We start from the raw sequence: 26,645 nt of genomic DNA on the forward strand, positions 1-26,645 counted from the left end.
GCTCGCGAACGGCAGTGCATTAAAACGCCGTATTTTTTTCTTCTTGTTAGTCAGGTGGCAGTCATGATAAAACATGCTAAATATTACGGCCTAGCGCACACAGCCGCCTGCGATATCTAAGCTACCTAGCCCTTTCACACATAAAGAAAAGAAACGACAAAATACATCGCCTTCAGGCCCCGGCGCAACTAAAGCAATCACGCACCGAAGAAATTCTCATTGCAGCTATCACTGGTGCGTTACAGGCTGGGTGCATACTCCAGTAGGTACTTTTCATCATGCATATTTCCTTTAGATGCTTACATACCTGTAGTATCTGTGTTTTTGCCGCTCGGAGCATATGATGCACTTGACAATGTTGCACAATGCACAGTATTTTTTTTTTACCTTAAAGGCTCGCCTTCGTGCACGCCAAAGCATTCGGATTTTGTTCCTTTGATGTACGCAATCAGATGCATGCACTTCGTTAGGAAGCTATCGTCGTCTTCGTCCAACCGTTTGCAACGGCAAGGAAACTGCCCGGCACAAATGAGTCTCCTGGAGGGTTCATGCTCGTTCACTTGCAGAGTGGATCACCCTGGACGTAGAACAGGGTTTGTTCCTGACCGAGATGCGCATCCGACACGTAGTAGATGCACATGTGTCGCCAAGTCGTTGACTCCGCAGAAATCGCGGTGGAGAGAGAAAGGTTGTGGATCCTTTCACAACAGAATGACCATTCGCTGTGCACTGAGACCTTTTCACCACTGTGACCACATCCGTTCTGACTCCTGAGGGCAGAAACTGATTACAGCTCTCAATCATCCATTGCCAGAAAAATGCCGCGCGTTTCCTGCAGGTGTGCATTCCGGCCGGGACAATGCCCTTTTCAGGGGGTGTGTATAAGTGCCTCCCTGCCGAGCTTCGTAGATGAAATTCTATAGTTGCGCGACTGTAGATGACGCGAGGAGGAAGCGACGTCCATTGCACCATGCCGGCGCCGCGGCGACTGCATTGTGCTCGGTAACTCAAGACACCCCGCGCATATGCGCAGCTCGAAGTCGCAGGAGACGATTCCACCTAGCTCTGCAGCATCAACAAACCCCTGGCTGCTTTGCCCTTTGAGATCCCTCTCTCTGTCTCTCTGCCTCCGCGCTCTCCTGTCTGCCGAAAATCTGCACGCTGAGAGCGTCTCATTCTGTCACGTCGAACACGGCCCGCGCTACACGCTCTTACAATACGAAGATAGTATATGCGTGCGTTATGAGTGGATTGTGAAAACGCTGTACATTCCCCCATACTGCGTGAACATGATATACTTCAATCACTGTCACTACTTTCTGCCCCGAGGCCAAAGAAGGGGGGAAGCTTTCGCTTTCTACCTGCGTTGGCGTGGCCATTTTGTATGGTGTGCTTTCGCGTCGTCTGCTATACTGCCGTCCAATGTGTTTCTCGCCTGCTCCTGCATGATGGCGCCACATCCTCCCGCAAAAGGCGGATTAGCGCACATGTACCCAGCACAATACAATCCAAATTGTAAACACTGCGGCAAAATATCCGGATACGATCATATATTATGGAGCTGCAAAAAAGCGCCATCACTGGCGGACATACTACCAGTCCCTTCTTTAGAGCGGTGGGAGGCTATACTGGCCAGCTCAGACCTGTTGATGCAAGTTTGGGCTATTGAGTGGGCTCAAAAGGTCGCCGAGAACAACAGACTTGAGGTCATCTAAGTGTAGCGCCCAAAAATCGCTCATTGCTGACAATAAATGTTTCCTAATCCAATTTAGCACTGTTCATCTCAGTTTTTTCAAGCAAATTATGAAGAAAACGACTGCAGCCATGTGGCTATTGCCTGCAAACAACAAAAAAGACCACTGCCCTTCTAATACCAGTGCCTAGTCCCATTAAGAAACAAAGCAAGTGGGTTAAGTGAAAGACACAGCAATAAAGAAAATAACACAATATTGGGTATCAGTCCAATTTGCAGCAGAAAGAGTTGAACGGTGGCTGATTTGTATTTCACCAGAAATGATATTAATGAGACAATTAAGCAGCAAATTTCATTGAAAAAGCTAATTTATTGCAAAATCAGCACAGATCATGTATGGATATGACTGCATAATGCGTGAACATTGTTTATGTTTAGAAATCGGTATGCTTTGGTTGTTTCACCAGTCAAGTAGCATAATTTCTGCATTACTTCTCTCAATGAGACCTCAGGGATACTAAATTTTTTACTTGCATTTTACTTGCACGAATGCTGTAAAAATAAAAATTCAGTCTAAAGAAGTCTTCATTTGAAGCTCAAACTGAACTTTAAGCAAAACTCCGTTGATATTTTTAAAGCACACCGCCACCTTTGAGAAACAATTTTTTTTTTTCAAGTTCAACCTTGTTTCTGAGTAAATTCTGAGTACTTCACACAGTAAATTCCGAAAGCCAGGAGGTATGTGGAAAGCCTAGACCTTTGACTTTCCCAGAAAAAAAAAAAAGGAACCCTTCGTAGCAGATTCAAACCCAGTAATTTAAGGTGGGAAGTGAGTATGAAACCTCATAGCTATTGCTGCAACTGATCACTCTGCCTATTTAACTGCCGCTCCCTTGCACTGCACATTGCGTGTCATCTTGATCACCTTCCATTCATGCACAATGAGTCCAAACATGCCACTACCGCACTGCCCTCTTCAGGTGCAGAGCACGCATTAAGTAGTCCCAAAATTTTATAGTGTGCTACAACTATGGTCCCCAGTCACAGATTTCACAGGGCTTTGCCTGAAGAACTGCAGATTGGACTAGTTGGTGTTGCTTCATAATGGTGGATTAACAGAGCAAAATACACACAGACCAAGAAAGAGACGTGACACACGAACCAGCACAAGACAGCGCGAACCAGACGAGATACATAAACTCAGCGCTGGTTCGTGCGTCTTGTCTCTTCACTGGGCTTTTCGTGAAGCCTAACCTTGAAACTCTAGCCTTTAATTGAGACCGACATGAAATCTCACGTGTTTGCGCACATACCTTGCATTTGGTCAACTTAGCTAAATTGGCAGCAATTGTTTTTTTTTTTTTTTTTCAGCTGCTTTAACCCCAGATCAAATCATTAAACTCCAGACATAACCTAGGCCCACACAGTCCTACATGTTAGCATGCATTCAACCGAACAAAAGCACTGGGTAAAGAATGCTAAATGCACAGGGGAGGTCTTCCAAATATCATCCACAACTTTTAACCAAGTGTCTGCAAGGGAAAACCCAAAATGTCAATGAGTGTTGGAATGGGATGATTGGGGAACAAATTTTTGGGAACTCCTAAAGATGGACACATGAGCTTGCCCATACTTTTGTTCAGACTTTGTAATGCTGTTTCTTCAGCAATGGAGATAGAGGCATAACAGATATCTTGAGGCAGACTGCAACTGAGCCTGGCTGCCCCAACCCAGTGGCTTGCATCCAAAAGGACCTTCACCTATCAAGCAGGCAGACTTTCAGATGGCTAGTAATGAGAAACAAATTATAAAATACAAGCCGCAAAATGAACAAAAGAAGAAATTGTGAAATGTACTATGGGACCTATCTATGAGCCCAGTGGATTTCAGTTACATACAACTGTGCATACAGCCCTGTAGGATTATCGCAAAACTTAAGTTTTGTTTTGCTCAGAACCTTATTTTTTGATGTTCCTTATTACACTAATGCTTGTAACTTTCTAAACATAAAAATATTTAAATAAAATTTGGTACGCTTCTTCCTTGCACATTAACGTGAACTAGGATACTTAAAAACCCTGAGTAAATTTTGATATTCTTGATGGTTAAACTGAAATGCATCCACCTAAAATGACACAACAACCTGTTTCTTGGCAATAACAGCTTCACAATCAGGGCAACGCAAGGAACCTAGTTCTGCTGGTGCAGCTGCATTACTACCGGGCCATTTCCCCCATGCATGTTGCAGGAGAGAGCTATGGCTGTTGTCTTCGAACGCATATTTGGATAATCAATTTAAAGCAGAGTTTTAATAATAATTTTTGGTCGCATAACACATCAAAACGACCTTTAATTGAAACTGCCCTTCACAAGAGTGATATTTTTTTTTTTAGAATCTTATAAATTAAAAGAAAACTTCAAAAAGAGGAAGGTGGCAAGATACCTTTGAAAAAAAAAAAGTTGCGGAAAGAACATGTTATCCAGGTACACATATGAACGAAACAAATTATTTATTTATTCGAAATACCTACAGCGCCCTTACGGGCATTAGTGTAGGGGGGATGCAATGAAGCACAATGATAGTACAGATGGCAATATAAAGTGACATGCAAATCAACGTTGAAAAAGTAAGTGAATTACATACGTGTTGCCTACAGTGCAATAGAAACTTCACAACACATCTAGTTCGTTGATGAAAATAGAAAAATTTGCTGGGATGTTTGGTGTTTTGTTCCCTTGCATTAGTGTGGTGCAGAAAAGCTGCCATGGTGGTCTCTTTCTGCGTGTTTCCCATCCTGAACCGCTGGTATATAAGCACATTACTGTATTTCTCGGACTTTCAGTCCCCTTGCTCTGAAGGCACTGCAATGAAGCCGATGAATTTCTCCTCTTCATGTTCACCGGAAGGAGAACTTGCTTGTCTATGTTAGTGCATTGCTATTTACTATTTATTTAATGCTTCGCTCCTTCACGCCTAGGCACAGCAGACAATAAGAAATCACAGCAGGTGACTGCTGCTGCATTCCAGCTCTTAAGAGCCCGTAGCTCCCCACTTGTACGCTTCCACATGTGCAGCTTGTCACTAAGTCCTTATTTTATGCTACCAAAATTTGCTGAAGTTGGAATGTAATAACCTGAACAAAAATAGCGTAACTTTATGAAACATGCTTATTGCTCGCAATTTTGAGCATTAGAAGAGGAAAGTGAGGTAAAACCTCGTTGGCACGTTCTCAGTTCATACAATTCCCCCATTCATATGCTCAAAATCAGTAACACAATTTCCTGGTTATTACATTCAGAATTCTGACAAATTGTGATCATATCTGACAGTCAATCGGACACGTGCTAACATGCAAGGGGGCCAAACCAGGGGGTGCACAACGTGAAAAAAGCGGCGCTTGCCCACCTTGATTGCTTTCCTGCAGCGCCTACATGCAAAGGGGCGAAGCATCGAAGTAGCTTCATTGCATTTCCTTAGCACCATAGGAACCAACTATTCGAGAACTATACAACTATGTGATTATATATGAGCGGGCCAGGTCAGGTGAATGCAGTGTGAAGAGTAAAAATGCAGTGGCAGCCACCCATCCCAATCTCTTCTCCACAACACAATGATGTTACGGGGCAAAACACCCGAAAACAACCAAGAAAGCTATCTCGGTTCAGCATTGCCATCAATGGACCGGATTTATTACTTACTTAGGACAATACAAACATGGATTGAATTCTGCGAGAACTTAAAAAGAAGGCATTCATGTCTGATACAGTCAAACCTCGTTATAACGAAGTCTCATTTTGCGCGAAAATTCGTTCGTTATATCCGATATTCGTTGTAAAAGTACACACAAATTCCTACAAAAAAAACATTCTGTTCATAAACCCAAGTAAAGGCTACCCTAAAATGGAAAGCACAGAGCTGAAAAAAAAGCATTTTTTTTTCTTTAAAGCGCGGTATAAGCACGCGAAACCTTACCTTTCATTTTGCACTGCCAAGCAAAAATGAGCACACAAATCGGGATTTAGGCCACGCAGAACTGATTTATTTAAAAAATGACGTAATCTTCATTTGGCGGCGCTTCACACTACTCGATAGAATAAATTTCTCAACGAAATCGACACTGTGCAGCGCTTTCCCAATGTCAGCTGATTTGGCCACAGGTAGGTTCTCAAGGTATCTTCTCAATTTCCTCACCATATCAGCTGCCTCTGTGCTGCTGAGAGCTCGCTCTTCGCCTTCTTCACTCTCATCGCTGCTCGTAGCATCATCTGTAGGAAGCAGCTGATCGACAATTTTTGGTCGGTCAATTCGGGCGCCACAGCCAAGTTGTCATCGGCAGCAATAAAGTCCTCGAACGTAACATTCGGAACCGCCAGTTGACGCCATGTCGTCTCGTCGAAATTGTCCGCTTCACCTTTAGAATCGTGGGCGTCGTTGGGCTCAGTCTCGCTGGTGGATGGGGCTAGGCCAGCATCAACAAAGCAATTTCTTATTGTCGACTGTGCCACTTCGTTCCATGCACCGTACAGCATGTCCAGCGTAGTTTTGAGGTTTATGGCCGTTGATATGCCCTTGTCTATGTCAAATACGAGCTGCGCAACCAATCGCTTTTGGTAGCAGCATTTTAGTGAGCGAATGACAGACACCTTATGAGCAGAGCAGTCCAATATAAGGAGCACTTTCCTGCGCTGCTCTGCCATGTCTTTGTCGAAGGCCTTCAGCCATGCTTCAAAGAGTGACGACGTCATCCATGCCTTTTTGTTCGAGCGATAGTCCGCTTGGACATTCCGGGCATTGCGCAGGCACCTGGGGCGAGCAGATTTACCAATAACAGTAAGCCACCTTTTATCTGACCCATCCGTGTTGACACAAACAACAACGGTGACGCGGTCTTTGCTTTTCTTGCCTCCTCGGCACAGTTCGTTCTTCGCAACGAGTGACCTTTCCGGAAGCAGCTTAAAAAAAAGTGCAGTCTCGTCCACGTTGTAGACATCGCGCATCTCGTAGCCATCCAGTTGCATGCGGAAGCTTTCTGCCCACTTCTCGCAGTTCTCTACATCGACGGCTGCTTCTTCGCCCGACAAGGTGTGGCAAACAATCTGGTGGCGGTCTTTAAATCGCTGCAGCCAGCCACTGCTTGCATAGAAGTCATCGTGGCTTAAGACGCAAGCGAGACTTCTTGCCTTCATTTGAAGCACGGCACCAGACACAGGCAGGTTGCGCGCTCTAACGTCCTTGAACCACATGAACAAGGAATCTTCAACATCTTGGTGGTGACAATATCTGACACGCTTCCTGTCGTTCTTCACGGCGCCTGCAGAGTGCACGTTTTCTATCTTCTGCCTTGCGCTCAGTATGGTTGACAGAGTGCTAGGCGCAACGCTGAAGTCTGCGGCAATCTCTTTCTTCTTGCGCCCGCTGTCGACCGCCCTGAATATTTTTATCTTTGTTTCAAGAGAAACTGCTTTGTGTTTCGGCGCCGCCATGCTGCAAGACGACGGCACGATTTGAGGAAAGTGAGCACAAGCGCGGGTCGGCAAAAAGTAGGGGCAGTAGGGGCAGGGGCACGCGGGTGGTGGTTCGATCACGTGCAGGTCACATGCCAGGCAGCCGTTGATGCTAGATTCACTCGCGGTCCCTAGATGGCGTGGCGTGCGAAAGCGCGGGTGATTCAAACACATTTTAGGTGGAGGCGACGCGGGCGGTGGTTCGATCACGTGCCGGTCACATGCCAGGCAGCCGTTGATGCTAGATTCATTCGCGGTCCCTAGATGGAGTGGCGTGCGAAAGCGCGGGTGATTCAAACACATTTTAGGTGGAGGCGATTGATAAAACCGAAATTTAGCTTTTTGAAATTTGTTTTTTTTTTTTGCTTCTTTGCGGATTTTGAGTCATACGAAATACTGCTTGCCACTCATACGAAATATGCTTCGTTATAACCGATTTAGTGTCAAATTTTCAGTTTTTCATTTCGTTATACAGATAGAACTCCCATAGAAATAAAGCACAGCCAACCAAACTTTGCTTTTACTTCGTTATATCCGATAATTCGCTGTATCCATGTTTGTTATAACGAGGTTCGACTGTATAAAGAAATGCTAATTTACACTTTTGTGCAGTGGAAGTGTCAATAATAAATGCCTCTGTAACACATTCAGCAGTTAAAATTTTCAAAATCAGACAATTCGGATAATATGATTTCCTGGATAATACGTTTTTCCTGCATTAAGAAGAAAAAATGTACCGACAATGTATCAGTGAGGTGCTGCTGCATTATTTTAATAACTGCTATATGGCTAGAGGAAGTGATTGATGGCTTACTTCACATTCGAGCACCGTGCTATTTATATGTACAGACGTGCCAACTGCTTGCCACTGTCTGATGGCAGGGGTCATTAGGCCCAGGAGTACCATGTCCCAGAGCACAATGCTTGCTGTATGTTACCAAAAAAAAAAATGTGAGGGGACACTTTAACCTCTGCCTTCAAGCGTATAACATGAAAGCATTAACGGCTCCTGTCTGCTGCTACCTCATTCGCACACATCCTCATTCTTGTACATGCACTTTGCTGCTCGTTCGTAAAATACCACATTATGTGGAAGACCACCTGACATATGTAGATCTATAATCACGCCATGCAAATGTGACTGTGTGGCCTAGAGGTAGTGTGTTTGACTCGAGATCCAAGAAACTCGAAGGTTCGATTCCCCTCACTCTTCTATCTGGAAGGAGAAGCCCAAGTTGGCAGCTCCTACTAACATGCTCACGGCATGTGGTGTCGTGACATCACACAGCCCAACACTTAATCAGTGCCTGGCCATGTCAGCTTCCAACTACCACTTACCAGGGAAATACCCATAATCTTTGAAGCAAAAAGCTTCACTAGGCTGTCAACACCGGGTCTGGCGTGATCACTTTTAGCCACAGCTGCGTATGCGCGAACTCGCCGAGTGACGTCACTAGGAGAGGCGCAGGTGTTTGAAGCGAAAAGCTTCACTACGAGGGTCAGAGCCGAGCTTCGCGTATACTGTGACGTCACAGCCAAGGCCAAATGTGCAGCCCCCTCACCAAGCTCTGCCGGCGTTGCTTAGCAACGCTTAAGAGGTGTGCAACTCCTCCTCATTAAAAAAAAAAATTAGTATCCACCCAGGAATCGAATCTCCATCTCTTGGATCCCCAGCCGAGCGCTTTACTGCTGTGCCACGCCGCAGGTCGCGAAGCGCTGCTCATAATTCCGCTAGTGTACCGTGAGGATGATAGCGATATTCCGCGTGTGACAGATACTGCGATTGGAGCGCACTTTGAAAGTACCAAAGACTAAAATAGTAAATTCACTCAATTAGGGTGACGTCAAGGATGTGACGTCACTCATCTGCCGTCAGCTATGAGGACCAAGCGAGAACGAGTGCGCTCCAACGCTGCCGGGTAGCATTTCTTGCCTTTCACGAGTAACAGATGCTGCGTCTTTTCTTTCCTATAAACGAATTATAGAACGCCGGTGAACTTAGACGCGCTCGACATGGAAACCAAGGAGAGTTTAGCTGCTGACGAACGGTGCAGAAGACTGAAGAAATGAACTTCTTCTGGTCTCGAGTTAGTCACTGCTTTTCGCTACGTATATCCAGGCATAGCAGAGCTAAGCCATGTTTAATTTTTTTGCTTACAATGCCAAAATCAAATTTTCTACAGAATGGGGCCTTTAATGCAATCACATTAAAAAGCAGATCTCTGTACCCTAAATCAAACAACAAATATGCCCAACTCAAGGTCATGGCTTTGGCTACACTTGGCTTTTATTTTGGTGCAACCATCTAGCCTGGATACTCTATAGAAATGACCTGGGCTACCATTGTGGCCACAATTAAGCCAAAAAGATATTCTGATTTCATTAACGCACCAGTTGTAACTGAGAACAACCATATGCTATGTGAATGGCTGATATTGTTAATACTGTGTATATTTCCACAAAAACCATGCAACCATTTGCAGAATTCCCTACCCTCTAGTTTGAAGCTAGTTTGCAGCTCAAGTAGTAAGTGAGCATGCTGACAAGCATGCTTGCCTCGTTCTCACTTTCAGGAAAAAGTCAGAAAAGAAGCCACTTCTGAAGGCAACTGAGGCATTAATGTGTCTGTAGAAGAAAACCTTTGCTGTACAGCAGTGATTTATGCCAAAAAAGGAAGGTCCACACAAGCAGAGACAAACTCACTTAGCTGTGAAGCTACCAATAACGAATACAAAATTTTGTCACACAATAACTGCCTTTTATCATAAGGGCTGATTCTCTCAACTCTGAAACCAGTATCTTCAGGAACTGTTTGAGCACTTCCAATTGATTTAGGTTCATCAGAACGAGTGGCTACTGCATGTTCATTAAAAAATTTTCACTCGAGCGCATATTTCCTTAAAGTACGCAAGAACAACCTACAGGTGGTTGGTTAGCCACACACAACCAAAAGAGGATGGCTAGACATCTCAAAAATAGTATAATTAATGGAACCATACTAACTTTTTCCCAAGTGCTGCAGCCACTGCTAGCTTAAAAGCCTCAGGAACTTGCAAATGGTCCACAAGCATCCCAATGTACTCTTCAGCAGCTGGATCAGTCCAATCGTCCAGCAGTTTCTTCAGTCCTTGCCAGCCATGGAACTCATTCTGCAAAGTTGCAAAGGTCCCAACCCCCCCAGGAGTCATGTGTAGCAGATTAATTACTGCATTCCAATATCAAACACTCCACTTACACTGAAATCGAAGTTCTTATAAGCTAGAAATCAAACACAGGTAGTGCTACATTGGCCGAAGATCCGCTGAGATGCAAACTGCAGTGTGTCAACGCAGTGTCTTGCACTTGAACGCGGGTTACAGCGGCTAGGCTACACTTCAAGATAGTTATAGTTATTACAGAGCCATTTTCAGTCTTTACTCATAATTTCAAATCCAGTTATAAATGACACAGGCTCCACTGGCATAAACTGGAAGTATGCATGGTGAAGATTAAAAGGCAAAGGAATTGTAAAGAGAAACTAAACACAACTGCATAGGATCTCACTCCAAGTAAAGTTTTTTACTGCACAATATAACTGCACTGTGCTTTGCTGCGTTATGCTAATAATATAGCTGGGCCTCATGGATTTTTTGATGCTCATTTGGCAGAAAGGGAGATATTTCTTCCTTCCCACCGTTCCAATTCCTACCAAATATTAGCGATAACATGAAATGTCAGCCAGAATGCATACTGAGAAGGGTAGCAAACAGTCTTGTCAAGCAGTAGCCGAAACAAAAGCTATCACCAGCCGTTTTGTACTACAAGTGTGCATTGCATCGTCACTATGGATCCCATTTATGATCCTTGTTCACGATCCGAACAACAAAGTCCTTGCACTGAATTACAGTAAAAGCAGTAAAACCTTGTTAATTCGAAGTCATTGGGACCAAGAAAAATGTTTACATTAACCAGGTTTTCAAATTAACCAAACACCACAAAAAACCTGGCCTACATAAAAACATTCATTGTGAGAACACAGTGGGCAAGCCATTTCCAGCACTCCTGTCAAGGCCGCTGGCAGTGGTGCGCAAAGAGTTGCGCGCCACTGCCTCGATCCTGTCTGGCCGTGCCTCGACGAAGCATCGAGAGTATCCACAACAGCATTGCAGTGTAGCACGTCTCCACCTCCGCAGGAGTGCGCCTCAGTGGTTGGCAGAAAACCACAGAGTGGTTTTCTGCCAACCACGGCACAGAAAACCACAGAGTGGTTTTCTGTGCCGTGGAAGGGAAAGGCGCAGTAACTGTCACACTTGCTCTGTGGACACCCGAACCGCGCCGTAAGGGAAGGGAGGAGGGTGGGAATGAAAGTGGAAAGAGAGAAAGAGGAGCCGTAGTGGAGGGCTACGGAGTAATTTCGACCACCTGGGGATCTTTAACGTGCGCTGACATCGCACAGCACACGACGCCTCTTCGTTTCGCCTCCATCGAAACGCAGCCGCCGAGGTCGGATTCGAACCCGGGAACTCCGGCACAGTGGTCGGGCGTCTTACCATTGCACCAAATTTATATCAGGACCACCAGCGAAGCACCGAAAATCATTGAATTAATAGGGTCAGTGCAGCTAGCCGCTTCAAATTGTACATTTATATTTACAATTGAAATTACGGGACTGCAGAAATTCTTCAAATTATCCGAGATTTTGAATTATGTGAGTTTGAATTATCGAGGTCTTACTGTATGAACTGTTCTTTAGTGATCTGAACTCAACAGAAGAAGCAATGAACTTAAAGAGCCTAGAGCAAAACTGAATTGGCCTCGTGTACTGTCACCAAAACTAAACGTGGCTTAATTTGCTTTGCTTTGGAGGAGGCACGGGAGCAGCAAAAGTCAATATATATACAGTCGAACCCGGATATATCGAACTCGAACGGGATCGCGAGAGTTCGATATATCGATAATTCGATATACAGAAATCGGCTTGTGACGGCACTTACGATGCGAAAAAACGATACCGTATTTGTCGCGTAATGAACCCACCTTCCATTTTTGCACCCCAGAATTTAAAAAAAAAAAAAAAATGCGTTAAGGCCAGCTCGTTCACATGCAAGCGACTGAGCAATCTCAGCAATCTCAGCAACGAGCGGCAGTGCAGAGGGAAAATTTTCAAATTTGTTGGAACTGCGTCCCTCTCGCCGCTCGAGCCACCGCGGCAGCTCAAAACAAGGTTTCTGCGTCGCCGCGGCGGCAGAAATTGCGAGCATTTTCGCTTGCATGTCGATGGCGCGCGTCAGTCCGTTTCGGTCGTCTCATCCACAGCTCATTGGCAGCGTGCCAAGATGCTGCGCAGCGATAACGTCAGGGCGCGTTTATCTTTTGATAGCTCCTGTGGTGGCGGGGAGCGAACTTGGCAGAGTGCCCGTGATGGCTTGATTGCACAAGCCTGGTTCGATTTATCACGCCGCGCTTGGGGCGGGCGTCATGATCGTAGCAGCTGACCGTGTGATTTCGCTGATTCATACATGCAAGGATAAACGATAAAAAAAAAAACATCCCCGGAAAAAAAAAAAAAAAAACCTGCCGCTTTTTAACTTCCACAGTTGCCATATCTTACGCTACGCCGCGCGTACAGCACAGCGATAAGAAAAGATGACTCCCACAAAAAAAAAAAAGAAAAAAAAACGGAGAGAGCTACCGCTTTCTAACGTCCGCAGGCACCATAGCCACGTCAGCCGGCGCGTCCGCATCGCGCAGAGGGTTTGCAACAAACGCTGCAGAAAACATCCAACCCCTGTCTGAAAACGGGCTGAGCTGGCTTGGCGCATGCGTTGCGCGTGCTGAGGGAGAGAGATAGCTCAACAAAAGAATGGGCACACCCACACACACATGGCTTGCAAACGTCATGTGTTGGCGCGCGGGAAACGACAACTGCAGATGCGCGCGCCTTTGGGGAATGAGCGCGGCGCTGCCCAGACCAGCCGTCGCCGAACTGTCCCCTCTCATTCCTTCCGCGCGTGGCTTGAAAACGTCACGCGGCAAACGGCCAGGGGTGATGCGATCGTCTTTGGGGAAGGCACACTTTCCAGTGCGTGGTGCGGAGTTCGATATATCGAACGACCGGTGAAATTGAGTTCGATATATGACGCGGCTTTCCTATACTTTTACATGGGATTTTCAAGGGGATATTTCGTGAGTTCGATATAACCAAAATTCGATATATCCGGGTTTGACTGTATATATATATATATATATTGTAAAGGTTTATTTACAGGGGTGACTCCATCTTAGCCTGGTGCGTTAACGCCTTAAGGAAAGATGGCGAACTGCTTCTTTCTCACACTTCCTTTTTCTCTTCAGCGCTGCCCGATATTTCCTCCTTCGCAGACGAAGCCCCCTTGGCTGTTAGTCAAGGGTCCAGAGAGTGGCAGAGTTTCATCCTTGCGACATGCACAACTTGTGCTTTCCGAGAGGGGCGGCCTTGGGAAATTGGCGAGTGACCACGTAATTCAAGTCATTGATCTTAGTCAGCACAATAAATGGTCTGTGTAGTGCGACAACAGCCTCTGGGACAAACCACACTTGTGGACAGGGGTCCAGAACCATACTGTCACCAGGAAACTAGCAGACATCCTTGTGCCGACGATCGTAGCTCTGCTTAGAGTGGTCCTGTGAGGACAGAGTGCATAACCGAGCAAGCCAATGAGCCTCTTCAGCGTGGCAGAGGGTGATGGAAACAGAAGGCTAGAAGAGAGAACAGTAAGATGATGTCGAGAGAACTTTGAGGCAGACGGGCATAGAGAAGGAAAAATGGGCTGTAAGCAGTTGTTTCATGCCTCAAAGTGTTACAGGCATATGTAATGAAGAGAAACACGTCCCCCCAGTCCTTATGATGAGAGTCAACATACATCACAAGCATGTTTGTCAGTGTCCAGTTTGTATGTTCAACGAGGCCATTTGCCTGGAGGTGGTATGGTTTAAAGCGACAGAATTGGCAAGAATAAAAGCACAGAAGGTGTTCCACAACATCTGCCCTAAATTGGCGGCCACGGTAATAATGGCACGAGGAGGCCAATGATGGAGGATGACGGCATAAAAAAGAAAGAGACGTCAGGTGGCGGTGGCGGAACGAATGGCGGCAGTTTCACAGTAACACGCGAGGTGATCAATGCATACGATCACCTAGCGATTGCCTTTGGACGAGCGGAGAAACGGGACTATGAAGTCAATACCCACTTTTTCATATGTGGTCACTAGTGTCACCAGATGTAAGTGGCCTGGAGTAATGTGACGTAGCTTAAGAGCTTCGAACGTGCGACAGTGTTTGATGACAGCCGTAGCAGAATCCAAGTTATCTTTAGTGATTAAAAAGTTTTACACGTCCTCCACAATGCCCTTTAAAAAATGGCCAACACTGTCTTGTTCAGACATCCGGGGATTCACTGCTTTGCAGAGTTTCAGCACCCCTTCAATGTAACTTGTGCACGTTTCATCAGGCACTTGCTCTCACTGAAGTAAAGTTCGCTCAGCACATTTCCATTTTGCTGCGGTATCCCGAAAACAGTTGTGAATCTCCTCTTCAAATGGCCCTGGCTCGTTAAGGGCACAGCGGGACTATGACAAATGCATCGGTGAACTCTTTCCTGTTCTCTACACAGCTCACGCTGTGGACAATCATCCAAACTGTGCCTGCACCCTGCACCTGCACCCGTCATTCTCATCAGTCAAAATACCAGCACATTTCATGGCAATCGTGGCATCATGACAAGTCTGGATTCCACCCATGCAACTTCAGTACCACCATTAGCGGCATATATTGAGCACCTCAGCAAGCAGAGCTTCAGAGGGCACGGCGGAGCTATGACGAATGAACCGGTGAACCTTTTCCTGTGCTTTACACAGTTTCATGTTGATTTCATCCGTTGTTACCATAGCAATGACAGGTTCGCTATTATCCTGCCGTGCCTGGCTGTTTGCTTTTCGCTGCTTAACGAAGCCTGGTTTGTCTCTCATTCTGCTGTCTGGTGATGTTGAGGCAAATCCTGGGCCCGATAAAATTGAGCTTGTCTTGAAGAGCATGCAGACTTTGCAGGCTTCCATGGACACTGTCTCCGAGTCTCAGACATCTCTGGAAACAACAGTCATTGCTAAACTTGCTGATCTAAATGAAACGCTCAAGGTTATTGCACAGCACACGGAAGAAATAGCAGAGTTGCGATCTGACACTTCTTCACTCAGGAAAGTAATCATCGATCAGCAGGAAAAGATGATTGACTTAGAAGATAAAAGTCAGCGTAGAAACCTCTTTATTTTTGGCATTCCTGAAACTGAAACTGAAGACACAAAGAGCTTGAGAGAAAAGGTTTTGGATGATATGTGCCAAGAAAAACTTAGTCTCGGCAAAAACTGTCGAACAAGTACACAGGATAGGAGCAAAAAGAGCAACAAACCCAGACCAGTAATACCTAACTTTTTTGATTACAGTTAAGCCTGGTTATAACGAAATTGCAAAATGACCGCAATTTTTCGTTACATCTAGGTTTCCGTTACATGCAGTTTTCGCATGAAGACCCAAAAGGACAATGTAGAACGAAAACCAGATTAAGGATTGATGTAAGGGAAATGACCTTGAAAGTGTTTACAGTAAATTAGAAATATTTAAAGTCATAGAAGCGGTGAAATCTTTCGCGATCGCGCTGATAGCTCGGCGCGACTGTGGTGGCAGCCTTCACCTCCTCTGCGGCTCGCGTGACGCGTCTACGAGGGAGCGGGGAAATGAGGTAGTGGAGGAGGAATAAGTCTGGGGGAGAGCGCTCTTGCCCACCACCTTTGCCCCAGGAAACCAACTCTGCCCACGGCCGGTCACGAGCGCTCTCTCCCTCGAGACTGGCCGTGCTCTGCCTCGCGTCGCCGGCGCACTCCGCTGTCCCCGCAACAGACACGCTGCCCTCGGGCCCACGAGCAACCGCGTGGTAGCGATGGGCACGCGCTGCTCGGCCCACGTCTTTTTTGTTATTTTTGACCGCTTTTAGCCATGAACTATTGTAGTGCCATGTTCCGACAGCAAAAGCCGCGGAGACTGCTGTGTCTGTCAAAGAGATGCGGAGTCAGCGCTGAATTACGCGAAGCGCTGTATTAACTGCGGTCGCTCGTTGCTATAGCTGGTGTTCCTCTCACTTCAGTTCATCATCCTGAAACTTGCGGGGCTGTGCCAAATTTCCACTAACTCGGCACTATAGCTAGGAGGCAGTTGGCGTCGCGAGTTCCATATCAAGGAACTCATGTTCCTTGATATGTTCGTTACATGGAGTTTTCAAATACATGTACTTCAATGGGGGCGGTGTTGGGGAATTTAAAAACTTCGTAATATCAAGGAATTGCTACACAGAGGTTCATTACATAGAAGTTTAAATGTATAATGAAAAAGTGTAAGTACTACGTAACTGTCATAAGCTGAATAATACAGCCTATTCTATCAATCCTGACTATTGTAAAGTGACACTAAATAGACGCTCTAACTTGTGGAAGCTTGGAAAGCAATGCAAGGATAAGGCCAAAAAGACCACACTGGTCTATGATCGTCTACGCGTGGACGGTACCGACAAAGCGTGGGACAAAGCTAGCTTGCAACCAGTTCAGCTAACCCGTGCCAAGCCAAGTGGTGAATCCTGCTGACACAGAATGAGTTGCGCATAACTTTGTTTAATGCGAGAAGTTTCGCCAATAAGTCAGGTAACTTAGGAGAGATTATTCTTATTTATGATCCGCACATTATAGCCGTCACGGAAACGTGGCTTTCATCTAATATTACAGATTTCGCAATTATTCCATCATCCCACAAAATGATCAGACGTGACCGCGAAGGGCGAGGAGGTGGTGTGGCTATTATAGTATAAGAAGGTGTACCCTTAGTTCAGCTGGAAGGAAACTTGCGTCATGAAAGCTTATGGTGTGCAATCAGGTCAAAAAATCTTTCAGTTTTGCTCGGCATGGTTTACCGTCCTCTTAAAATTACTGTGTCGTTTATGGAATCATTGGCAGGGTACTTAAGAATGCCCGCTCAAACCTAATCATAGGCTAGTGCTTACTGGAGACTTTAACCTACCTGGCATAGATTGGAAAAGTTTCGCGGTCTCAAGTTCCGAAGATGCTGATAGCGCTCGCCTTCTTCTTGACACCATACTTTTCATTAAGCAGATTGTAAATGCCCCAACATGCATTACTGAATCGAAGCAGTCTGTTCTCGACCTTGTACAGTCGAACCTCGATATATCAAACAGCGCGGTGATTGCAAAATAGTTCGATATAGCCGGAATTCGATATACAAAATCACGTAGAAAACGCGTCAAAAACTAGTACAAATCAATCAATGAACCAATCGTGGCACAGTGGCGCAATAAATACTCACTTGAAGTTTCAAACAAAGTATTTATTCCTTTGGCTTAAAGTACTGTAGCAGCATAGCTTGCTTCAAATTGGCAACCGCGTGCTTAACCACGGCGTCCTCAACGTAGTCTAAACGGTCCACAAGCGATAGTCCAGCGCCTTCTATTGCGCCGCAGTAGCGGCGTACAAGGTCCAAAGCAGCTGCAGCCTCGGTTGCAGTCGGGAGCGGGGCAGCGCTTACGGGATCAACCTCGGCAGCGTCTTCGTTTGGCCGCTCAGCAGTAACTTCCGCCGCAATCTCTGTAATACGAGCCTTGCCTTGCTTGCCGCCGTGGCACTTGTCTCCGCGCGTGTCGAGCGTTTGTCGCGGAAGCATTTGCCAGAACAGGCCCGTCTCGTCAGCATTGAATATCTGATTGGGCTCATACTTGACGAGGATCTTAGGCCACTCTTCTTCAAGCCACTTCTTGATCTCGCCTTCATTGGCGTCCTCACTTTCCCCCGAGACCGTCTTCCCGACAATGTTAAAGCGGGCCTTAAAACGTTGCAGCCAACCACTGCTGGCATTGAAGTTCTCGGCACCGAGAATGAACGCAAAGTTCTTGGCCTTCTGTTGTATCATCGGTCCCGATACAGGAATATTCCGGGCCCTTGCGTCGATGAACCATTTGTACAGCGCCTTCTCAACGTCTTCAAAGGCAGCTTTGCGCACCCGCCGCGCGCCTGAGTGCTGGTTTTGTTCCGCCTTGGCCTTTATGTCACTCTTGTTTTTCAGCAGAGTGCTCAAAGTGCTCCTCGGTATGCTGAAAGCTTCGGCGACGCTTGACTTTTTTTCACCATTTCGCGTGCATACGCCGCTACGTTCAAATGGCGCCCTCGGCGCGACCGATGTATGCAGCGATCGTGCGCAGCAGTCGGGAACGCCCATCGCGCCGCCGCTATCTTCGAGGGCATTGAGGGAAAGCTCGCCTCCTGTCAACAGAGTGCACATGGTTTGGGGTGGCGGAGTTCGATTTATCCATTTGGCAACCGACGCCGTTCGAAATAAAAAATTGAAAATGCATGTGATTTTCCGCGTGATATAGAAAGTGTTCGATATAATCAATAATTCGATATATCCGTGTTCGATATATCGAGGTTCGACTGTATTTCTCAAAAACATACCCGATGACCATGCAGTTAGTACCACAGATGGAATTTCGGACCACAAGCTCATTTATGTAAATGTGAAATTAGACAGTAAAAAACGCAGGCATTCTCTTGAAGCTTTTCATGATTTTTTAGCTGCCGACGATGAACCCATTCTTGATAATTTGCACTTCTTTTCTGAAGTTGAACAAAATGCAGATGTCTTGTATCTTTGGAATAAGTTCAAAGCTTTATTTCTATCTGGCATTAATACTTTTGTCCACTAAGTCATAAAACGGCAAAATGTTGCAATCTGTGGATTAACCACAATATAATTCATTTAAAACGCCATATTGCATGTAGATGGAAAATGAAGAGAAACGCTACCACTGAATTGGCTGCCCTTAAAGGCCCACTGTCCACCCTCCGGTCGAAAATATTTTCTTCCCCGGTGACTGTGAGACTTCGCCTCTAGAACGCAAGGCCACAAAATGTTTTTGAAAAGAGTAACTAATAACGCAGTTACAGCCACCGCAATCACCCGATTCTATCATGCCTCTCTCCTTCCGTTCCCTCGCAAAGGTTTTTCACTCTCCTGCCCAAGGTCGTCTAGCCTCCTCAATACAAATTCCCCTTCCTCCTCCGCGTTTGGCGGGAGGTGGGGCGTGGCTCTCCGCGAGCGCGAAAAAAAAAAAAAAATGGTCGAGGGAGCGCGCGCCGCTGGATTGTCTGGTCGTGGCGAGGGAAAAGCGCACTGCGAGCGGTAGACACCCATCCTTCTCCCGTCAGTCAGCGAGACGGACCAATGGACATCGTTCCCGGTACGTACTGTAAGCAGCAAAAGTTTGCGGGATCTCCAGCGCGTGGCGGAGCGACGCAAAACTGCATTGCTGCGCCATCTGCCGCAACCGCGCCTGATGACGAGGCTCGCGGCACTTCCGCGCCAGTCATTCTTTGCGCATGCCTGTCCTATCTTTGCTATCAGGCATGTCTCATCGCTCGCTTCCCCGGGGTTCGCTTTTGACGCTCGTCACAGCCGCTGGAGCGCTGTGGAACCACCGCCGCGCGTCTGCTTCGCCAGCTGCGATGGTGGACGGAGCGCCTGAGCACCTTTTGCAGGGCGCGCTATATTCCCTGAATAAATGTTATCTTCCAAGACGCGTTGCTGGACTAGCAAGCATTATTTTTGACTGATAACATGAGCATCGATAAGATGTCATTGCGACCCCCAATTCCTGTTCGTCGTGCATTATTCCTGAAACCAGAATTGAGGTTGGTGTCTGTAGTGCAACGATGGTGCCTCGTGTTCCGGAGGATGAAAGACTATACATCGCACGCCTCTTCGTGGAAGGTGTGCCCCAGAAAGAAATATGTCGCCTGACAGGAAGGTCTAAATCGGCAGTAACACGAGTGGTGAAAGCATTCCGAGACGATCAAGGACGAATTGCTGACGCCCACCGCAGTGGACGACCGAGGGTCACTGAGAAAGAAGACGACGGACTGATTATTGCCGCTGCTGTGGTTGATCCCTTCTTGAGCGCCAAAGAAATCAAGAAAGAGCTCGGCATTCATGTGTCATGCGACACAATTAGAAGGCGCCTCAAAGAAGCGGGATTAAGAAATTGTGCCGCAGCACAAAAGCCCTATTTGACAGAGAACCAACGCCGGCAGCGGCTGGAATTTGCTAAGGCGTACGAGCACTGGGGTGTTGAAGACTGGGGCCAAGTCACCTTTACTGATGAATCCACGTTCTGCACCAGGTGGGACCAACAGCAGCGTGTTTGGCGGCCTCTCAACTGCAGGTATGACTGAGGTTCATGTTTTTAACATAAAGTATTTAAATCTTAGATACAAATCCGTACTTTACAATGAAGAGGAATCCGCATTTTATCTTTGGCGAGCAGCTTACTGTCCAATGAAGTGTTCAGAATATACCAGCCGGATCTGTTCACCAGCCATCCTAGAGCAACTAACTCATCTAGCAGCATTCTCTTCACGTGAGCTTTCTTTTTTTAAGTCGGACATTTTTTCTCAAAAGCCCTATTTCTTAAGAAGGCAAACAAACATAACAGTTTACAATATTTTAGGTTTCCTTTTCGTGCGCCGATTCGGTTTACGGCAACTTATTCTCAGTGATGACAGAAGTTGTACTTGCCGCAGGTATGGCGTAGCTCATAATGATAGTTCTTTTTCTCGTTTGTTTTAGATACCGACCGGAGTACACGCAGTGCGTGCTATCGAGTGGCCGCTGCAGCGTTGCCGTCTGGGGAGCCATCAGCAAAGATGGACTCGGCCCTTTGGTCCGCATCGATGGAACTTTTAATGCTCCATCATACTGCGACATAATTAAGAAGACCCTGGTGCCGTATGCCCTGGACGGCCCGTTTCCTGACGGCTTTTACAGGCTGCAGCACGACCGCAGCCCAGTACATACTGCGCGCCTTACGGGAGCTACACTTGACTCTTGTGGTGTGCTGCGACTGCCGTGGCCTCCGAGCGGCGCGGACCTGAGTCCTATCGAGAATTTGTGGGGCCTCGCTGCCCAAAGGCGCCACATCCCCAACGCCGATGCTCTTTGGAGAGCAATTGAAGAGGGCTGGAGCGCACTGAGCGCAGAAACTGAAACTGTAAGGGCTCTGTACGCGTCCATGCCGCGGAGAATCGCTGAAGTGATAGCGTCAGAAGGCCACTATACCGGCCACTAAATGGTACCTCCCTAAAGGTCTCTTTATGATCTTTTGTTCGTTTTTGTTTTTCAGGAAAGCACCTCAATTTAAATATATCTCTTTTTCACCACCATCGATTGCGTGCTTTTTGTTCACATTTTCATATCCCTTGGTGTAGCCTCTTGTTCAGAATCAAGTCTGTACACATAATTTATACCGTTTCTCATCGAACGCCACCATGTAGGTTTGGAGGAGTATACATTCTACAGTTAAGCATGGTGACATGATAAATTACAGTGACAGTATTCTTTTTGCGGGAGCGAAGGCGAGAACCCATGGGCCGTGCGATGACATGAAATGACTGTAAATAAAAGATATGACTCAGAAAACTGCAGACGACCTCCACGTTCATGCTCATAATTGAAGCAAAACTCGGAAATGTCACGCCAGGCAAGCAGCCAGCAATTGTTTTTCGGGAAGGAATCGGGGTGATTTTTGGGTCAAGCAAGTTAGGTGGTACCGTTGAGTGGCACGTGTCCATGAACAACACTGGCAAGTGAGCGGGAGGTAGAAGCTCGATTTCGGTGGTTATTTGGGGCCGAGGGGGGGACACGCCTCTCGTATACGTTTGTAGGAAATAACATCTCAATTCGTGTTAGGTTTTTCCTGTGTTAACGGGAAGGTGTACTCGTAAATGGCTGAACACACATCTTAACTGAGTCGAAAGGACTCGAATTACATTTAACGCTCAAGCCATTTATTCAGAGAATATAGCGCGCCGTGCAAAAGATGCTCAGGCGCTTCGTCCACCATCGCAGCAGGCGAAGCAGACGCGCGGCGGCGGTTCCACAGCGCTCCAGCGGCTGAGACGAGCGTCAAAAGCGAACCCCGGGGAAGCGAGTGATGAGACATGCCTGATAGCAAAGATAGGACAGGCATGCGCAAAGAATGACTGGCGCGGAAGTGCCGCGAGCCTCGTCATCAGGCACGGTTGCGGCAGATGGCGCAACAATGCAGTTTTGCGTCGCTCCGCCACGCGCTGGAGATCCCGCAAACTTTTGCTGCTGACAGTACGTCATTGCTGTGGCCCGTCGGGCCAGCGCCGGAAACGGGGAAGCTAGCTTCCCAGAGGAGAACATGAGAGAGCTTTGAATTGTATTTTCGATGCTTTGCGGCGCGTGTGTCACTGTAGCATTTTGCACAGACTATCTCCGGTACCTGATCGAAACACTGGGCTCCTTTGCTTAAAAGGGCCTTCCCTGGACAGTGGCCCTTTAAGGACGATTAAGGGGAGACATGGCTCTTTGGGACTGAAAATGGTCAAAAGATCCGATTTTCAGTCTTTTCATTTTTAAATTCCTGGCATCATTCTGCACCTTTCAACAAATTTTCATTTAAAACTGACGCCTATTAGCACCGTAATATTGATTTAAAATCGCGTAGTTTCGTGAACTGCCCTTTAAATTGAGGACTAAACTGTGCCAGATTCGATTGCGCGCTGCGCAAAAGCGAGTAACCCCACCGGGGCCATCTTGGTCTTGTTTGAAAGCTCGTGCTTTCGGTTTCCTTTCCACTTTCAGCCAGCCCCCCCCCCCCCCTGTGCACGCCGCGGTAGGAAAAAAAAAAAAAAAAAAAAAAGACAGGTGCAAAATTTTCTTCAACATGCATTATCATTGGTCAGCAAGAGCACGTGACACCAAATGCCGCGACCTGATAGGCTTAGGCTTGCCAGTGCGGTATGAGAGCTGTACCTACCGCCATTTTGAGTGAGTGCTTGCAACGGAGTGCAACCCTAATGCAACTATGCCTGGAGGACCGAAAAAGCACCATTCGGTATTTCAGTTCGGTCGGAAATGACGAAAAACGAAAAGAAAAACAAATGATGCTACTTCTTTTTCATCTGAACCTGCCAATCGACGAGAAGGAAGTCTTGATGACCCGCCACCCGGCAGCCACGGAGAAATTGACGCTTCGCTCGACGATGCATCGCCGGCCAAAGCACCTAACGCGTGTTTGGACTCCGGCCGCGTGAGAATCGGCGCAAAGCCTGCCACCAACAATGAAGTAGAAGAAGCAGGAGCTCAAGAAAAGGCTACTCTCGAGCGGCTTGGATAGATGGAAGCAATGACGCTAAAGATTCAGCCGTTCACGGAATCCGGCAGTGCGACAGCACCGGTCCCAGACGAATGTAAGGCTGCGTTTACTGCCATCGACATGCGTGATTAACTCGCTTCTTGGTACTCTGCACTGCCAAACTTGTCAGGGACGCATGAAAATGATGAAAGGCGATCGCGAATATGGCCTTGCAGTAAAGCTGACGCTGGTCTGCAAGTGCTGCAGCGAGATCGCGACTGAGTGAAGTTTCCGGTGGGTGGACGGCGAAAAAAAGTGCAATCCATTCGAAATTAATATTTTAGCTGGGTGAACGATGCTTACAACAGATAATGGCCAAACAACCATGAATGACATTTTCGTCGTGATGGGCCTGTCTGGCCGAGGCCTTCATAACAGAACGTTTCAGTGGCATCTAAAAAAAAAAGCTGAAGCCCGCTGCGGAGCGTGCAGCTGTGGCTACTATGGTGCAGTGTGTTGAAACAGTAGTTGAACTGCACGAAAATTTAAGCTTTGGACACAAAGGGAACATTGCCGTGTGCTTTGATGGCTCCAGGATGACCCAGGGTTATTCTTCACATATAAGAGTTGGTGCAGTGGTGGAGCTTTTCACAGGCTACGTCCTCGACTGCGTCGTGCTATCGAACTTTTGCTTGGGCTGTGAAATCGGCCCCAAAATCGATTCTGTGGAGTATGCTGGGTGGAGGGAATCCCATCAATAACAAAAGAACACAGATTCCAAGTCTGGACAAATGGAAGTTGAGGTGGGATTAGTTTTGTTTCAACGGTCACTGGAACGGAATGGACACAATGCACGCTGTGCAACAGTAACAGTCGAACTTTCAATGCCATCAAGGAAGCAAAGGTTTACGGCTTCATAGATGCCGTGAAGAAGGATTGTGTAAATCACATCCAGAAGCACATGGGATCAGCCCTGCGCAATCTTGTGCAGAAGGACAAAAATGAAGGCGTGCGGGGCCTTGGCGGCAAGGGGAGGCTTACAGCCGACCTCATTAACAGGCTGAGTGCCTATTATGGCTGAGCGCTAAAATCACACTTTGGTGATATAGAGGCCATGCATAAAGCAGTGATGGTGACCTATCATCATGCCACATCCACTGACAGCAGCTCTAACCACAGTTTGTGCCCAAGTGGCGAAGGCTTTTGGTGCCGTCACAATGCAGCAAAGGCAAAAGGTGACCCACAACTGACGCACACATATAACTTGCCACAAGGTGTGGCACACGCACTTTTGCCAGTGCATGAGTGCTTGGCAGACAGAAAGCTGCTGGAAAGGTGTCAGCGAGGGAAGATACAAAACGCAAATGAGCCGCTCCATTAAGCAATTTAGAGTTTGATTCCCAAGGAACAGCATTTCTCTCTCTCTCTGCTGTGGAAGTAGCTGTGGCAGAAGCTGTGCTACGCTTCAATGCTGGCAACGAATATGCAGCAACAGCCATTCTGCAAGAGCTGAATGTGAACGTGACGAACACTGGCTCAGAAAGTGGCAAAGAAAAAGACTCGCGTCACTCGACCGCTTCCGAAAAGAAACGGGCATTGTCACTGGGCCCTCAAAGGATGGCCAAAAAAGAGCACAAGTCTGGGATGCACCCAGATTATTCGCCAGGTGCATTCATGCAATTTGAAGAGTGGCTGTCTACATAAAAATGCTAGAAAATATTTCTCATTGTTTTCTCAAAACCACAATTTTGACTCAGTAGCAGTCTTGGAGTAGCAATATCTCAGCTTGTAGCCATGCTATCACAATAATTCTTTTTTTGCTTGAAACTTAATATTTTGTACTCCGTAGTAAGATTAAATTTATAGGATTTAATGTTCAGTAACCTTATTAAAAAATATGTTTTGTTTCAGGCAGCTGCATGACCTTTTGCTACAATGGGATTGCCAATCTTTAACTTTAGACCAAATTGGCCTAGGAGGCTCATTCTTGTTTTACTGCATTTCTTAGATATTAGAGATTAATTTGGTAAGTGAAATTTTATTATGGCTTCAACTCTGTTCAGAAAATTTTCTAGCTCCAAATGAGATACATAAAATTGTGATTATTTTTAAACTATTTGTTACAGAATAAAAAGAAATGCAGATTTAAAATCAGTGCACAACACTTCATAAACAGGGCAAGTTGTATTGAAATACAGTAGAACCCCGTTGTTACGTTCCTCACTGCTTCATTTTCCCGGCTGTTACGTCGCTTTCATCCGGTCCCGGCATTGCTCCCATATGATCCAATGTATTGGGATCCTCATTGTTACGTTGTATCTGTGAAAATGTTCCCGCATGATACATCGCAACTGGTCACCGTGAACCCGCCTGAGGCAACGCGCGCCAACCACCATTTTGACTTTTGAAGAGTCTTGGCTAGGCTTGGCTATGGAACTAACTTCAAGAAGCCGCACGCGAGTTGGAGAGGCCGCCACTAGATGGCCGTCTGCCTCGTGAACGTCGGCTAGGTGGCGTGCACCGCCACCGCCCGATTCAAAGGGTTCAGCTTCATCCGTCCATCCATCCGTCGAACCAGTTCACGACAAAGCCGGTCGTGAACCAGTCAAACTAACCCTTGTTCTTTGTATCCGACGATCGTGATCTGACGTTCTTCGATGGCGCCGCGCAAGCGGAAGATGCTTTCCCTCCAGGAAAAGCTGGACGCATTCAACGCTGTCGACAGGCAGCCAGAACAGAAAAGAATTGATATTGCCAAAGACCTTGGTCTGCCACCATCGACACTTAACAGCATCGTCTCAAACCGTGCCGAGATTGAAGGCAATGCAGCGCTTTTCGGCCCGAAAGCTAAGCAGGCTCGTAGGGCCAAGTATGGAAACCTCGACGAGGCTCTTCTGACCTGGTTCAAGCAAGCTCACGCTGCCGGCGTCAACTTTGATGGCAGCATTTTGTGCGAGAAGGCAGTGGACATCGCCGACAGACTGGGCATCACGGACTTTGCGGCGTCGAATGGCTGGATCGACCATTTCCGAAAGAGGCACGGCATCGCGTACAAGACAGTAAGCGGTGAATCAGCAAGTGTGAACTTGGCAACAGTCGACGATTGGAAGGCCACACTATCTGCTATACTAATTGAGAGCTATGCGCCTCGTGACATCTACAACGCCGATGAAACGGGCCTTTTTTGTCGGGTGCAGCCGTCAAGTCCCTAAGCCTGAAAG

General features: G+C 46.8%; 1 protein-coding gene across 4 annotated transcripts in view; it reads right to left on the bottom strand.

Annotated features, from left to right (window-relative positions):
- LOC146203324 (uncharacterized) overlaps positions 1-26,645 on the bottom strand; it is a 492,360-nt gene that overhangs the window by 357,406 nt on the left and 108,309 nt on the right. For 3 of the 4 annotated variants that reach the window (XM_084588675.1, XM_084588676.1, XM_084588674.1), the window contains exon 2: positions 10,202-10,347. The exons of the other annotated variant lie outside the window; for it this stretch is intronic. In XM_084588675.1, the coding sequence (XP_084444801.1) occupies positions 10,202-10,347 (146 nt within the window). The remainder of the gene's footprint in view (positions 1-10,201; positions 10,348-26,645) is intronic. 4 annotated transcript variants of the gene reach the window in all.

The sequence above is a fragment of the Amblyomma maculatum genome, chromosome 1 (assembly GCF_055883805.1).
Source record: "Amblyomma maculatum isolate TAMU_Amacu chromosome 1, ASM5588380v1, whole genome shotgun sequence".
Taxonomy (NCBI): Eukaryota; Metazoa; Arthropoda; class Arachnida; order Ixodida; family Ixodidae; genus Amblyomma; species Amblyomma maculatum.